Source organism: Oncorhynchus nerka, linkage group LG28, assembly GCF_034236695.1.
Source record: "Oncorhynchus nerka isolate Pitt River linkage group LG28, Oner_Uvic_2.0, whole genome shotgun sequence".
Classification (NCBI taxonomy): Eukaryota; Metazoa; Chordata; class Actinopteri; order Salmoniformes; family Salmonidae; genus Oncorhynchus; species Oncorhynchus nerka.
The window spans coordinates 33,558,543-33,561,620 of NC_088423.1; the positions used below are offsets into that span (position 1 = coordinate 33,558,543).

Consider the following 3,078-nt stretch of genomic DNA (forward strand, 5'->3'; position numbering starts at 1 on the left):
AATAAGAAATATGCAACCTGCATGAAGAACGTTTGGCGTCTAACGCTTCAGAGCTAGTAGGATCTTAAACCTCATATGTCGTTCAAGTTGACAGAGATAAGATTTATTTTACTCTGCTACGATAATCCTTGCAGTATTACTAGCTGCTAAAACTCTCGACATTAATGAGGAGAATAATGAAGAAGATTGACATCTTTGTGCTCACCAGAACTGAAGTATGGAAGAAATGGTTTAATGTCAAATGTGCTTATTTTTCTTTCGTCATCATCACTTTATTTTTCTGACTTGTGGATTGTGTTTGTAATATATGTGTCACACAGATTGGGTGGATTTGTTGCAAACTGTACACATTCATTTCCACTTATAGCTTTCCCTTCTAGTCTCACTCCTCTTTGTTATGGTTATCCACAGAGGAGACGGTCGTATTCTGTTTCTCCCTCGATGTCCTTCAGCTCACTTTTGAACTGCTGAATGAGCTGAGCCTCAAGATCACTGTTACTCTTGGTAGTCAGGCAGTCCTGGTTCTTGGGAAAGTAGGCTGTTTTAGCTCCTGCAATAGATCTGGAGGATTCTGCATTTACAAAGGGACACACATTCTTACCACTTTTGAACAGCATTGACTTTGAAAAATGTCATCAATATTTCAATATGACTTAATATTTTACAACAGAATTAGAGGATGTTTTAGTTACAGTATTACATATTACAGCTCTACAAGCTGTCCACCATGGCCTTTCTGTGGAGGTACAGAAAGACTTTACAGATGATTAACAGAGGGGACTTACTGTTGCAAACGGCCAGCTTGTTACCTCCAATGTAATGGGTTGTCCATTTGAATTTGGTGTCTGCACTGCATTCCTCATACAGACGACTGTTCCTCAAGAATGCAAAGTCAAAGCCCTGTGTAGTGAATAATATGGCAAATAATTAATCATTTGCTAGCATGCTAGCAGATACCAATAGACTTCCAGCTATTGTGCTAGCGCTAGTTAGCATTGGCTCGTAAAACTACCTCTAACTTCCTTCAAACTGGACACAGAGACATACAAATTGTATCCACGATTTCATCTGACTCTGGGGAAGTAGATAAAGGGCCTCGTTGCCAAAATCCTGAAGTATCCCTTTAAGGACCAAACATTTAAATTTAATTTTACTTTCCCCCCCATTTTCTGTAGAAACTATTTTTCCTTGCAGAAACTGTTTGTGTTTCATATAAAGGAATAGCCTATTGTAGAATACTGCATATTTAATCTTTGTGCCACCATACAGTGTGATTATAAGAGGCTTTTAGCTCATAGGACTGTGATGTTGCAGGAAAGACTACCTCATTGCACATGGGTTTACAGTAACGCCTCATTTTGTTGGTGACACACACAAGTCCTCCTTTACTCTGGGCTACTGCAGCTGGACACTCTTTGGGCTCAATGTTCTGGCAAACTATACAAGGAAAACACACAGAAACACAATAATTACTTAGGTAATACATTTAGAAAGACACAAAGTAAAGCGAATGTAATTATGGGTTACACTAAAAGAGACCCTTTGCTCTGCCATAGCTTATTTGGGGCCAATAAAGTATTTGTCAGCAACAAACTCTTATTGTACACAGATCTGTGTTTTGCTCAGGACTCTTACCTGTTTTTTGATGTTTCTGTAGAATGACTGTCAGAGTTTGTAGGGAGTTAATCACAACAGCAGTCTGGTCGTCGCTCCACTGGCTAGTAATATTTTTAGCACATTGTGCTGCCTCCTGTTGACAGATAGTGGAAAGAGATGTCATACATCTGTTTGAAACCTGAGTACTAAAACATGTCAACTTCAAGTTAGATTTAGCCAGAGCAACTGATCAGCATTGCATTATTGGTAAAAGTTGACCACAGATTTAACAGTTTCTAGACAAATTTCAGTGATGAAGTTATCCATACTGCAAGCTGAGTAGAGAGCTGTTTAAACAACAAGGTGGTTGAGGAGCAGCTATTGTTCCCAACATCTTCCTCCTGAGCAACAGCACATGAGAGGAGAGCTGGCAGACACAAAAAACATTCTGAATCACACAACAGTCTCAACCTTGTCTCTGCCAATGCATAGTTGTTCTGCTTATTGAAAAATTAGTGCCATGATGTACAGGTTGATACTCGGCATGTAGGGCAACTGTGTTTAAATACTCAAACACATATAATGAACATGAAGGCTCAATTAAGTTTCTACCACCATCACGGCTTGCCTTCTTACCTGTCAGTGAGCAAAAGCAAAGTAGAACTCTTCTTGTTGAAGTTTGTGTCATGTTGTCAATGTTGGTTCTTCCTTCAGTCTAAGTTGTAACCACCGTTGGTGTATTTAACCACTGACTGAAATTTGGGGAGGGTACAAAGTTTGTTGCTGCTGACCAGTTTCCCAGTCATGGGCCAGATCGTGGACTTTCGGGAATTCACAGATTTCGCAATTGTTCAGAAATGTTGTATAATTAAGCGAATTTCTTCATTTTTGCTCACATTGGAACAATTTCTCACAGAGATGACATTGCTTGTTTTGGACTATGTTTTTGTCAGCATTATATTAACCGGCCATGAGTTGTATACAATTTACACTGTAAATGTTTGAGTGAATTCTGTAACTGAGCTGATGGGGGCACTGTTACTGCATGTTTTTTAACTTCACATTGTCAATGGATCACTTTACATTTGTTGATGCAGGCAGTTGTTATTTTAAAGTTATGATAATGCTTCATTCTTTTCAGAAAATACATTCACCCTCTAGTTATTTTGTTTCAGTTGAGTGAATGTTGCTGTAAGATTTCAAAGACCCATTTGTGTCCCTGTCTGCACATGGATCTGTGAGATCACCCAGTGATGCATAATGTGACCATCCTACACAGTGGCCAAAGGGACTGGTTGAGTCAAAAAGCATGACTGACTGACTAATAAGTATGGGTGGCATTCGTTATGGATGGAGATGAACAGGGAAACATTCATTATGCATGGAGATGATCAGGGAAACATTCATTATGCATGGAGATGATCAGGGAAACATTCATTATGCATGGAGATGATCAGGGATACATTCATTATGCATGGAGAT

At 39.1% G+C, this 3,078-nt stretch overlaps 1 protein-coding gene across 1 annotated transcript; it reads right to left on the reverse strand.

Annotated features, from left to right (window-relative positions):
- Window positions 1-211: 211 nt before the first annotated feature.
- si:ch1073-126c3.2 (uncharacterized protein LOC555816 homolog) lies at window positions 212-2,339 on the reverse strand. Its single transcript, XM_029639707.2, has 6 exons — window positions 2,233-2,339; window positions 1,926-2,023; window positions 1,636-1,750; window positions 1,325-1,437; window positions 786-900; window positions 212-571 (listed from the first exon to the last, which is right to left on the reverse strand). Exons 1-6 carry the CDS (start codon window positions 2,282-2,284, stop codon window positions 402-404), a joined length of 663 nt encoding a protein of 220 aa, XP_029495567.1. The 5' UTR covers window positions 2,285-2,339; the 3' UTR covers window positions 212-401.
- Between the last annotated feature and the right edge of the window lie 739 nt (window positions 2,340-3,078).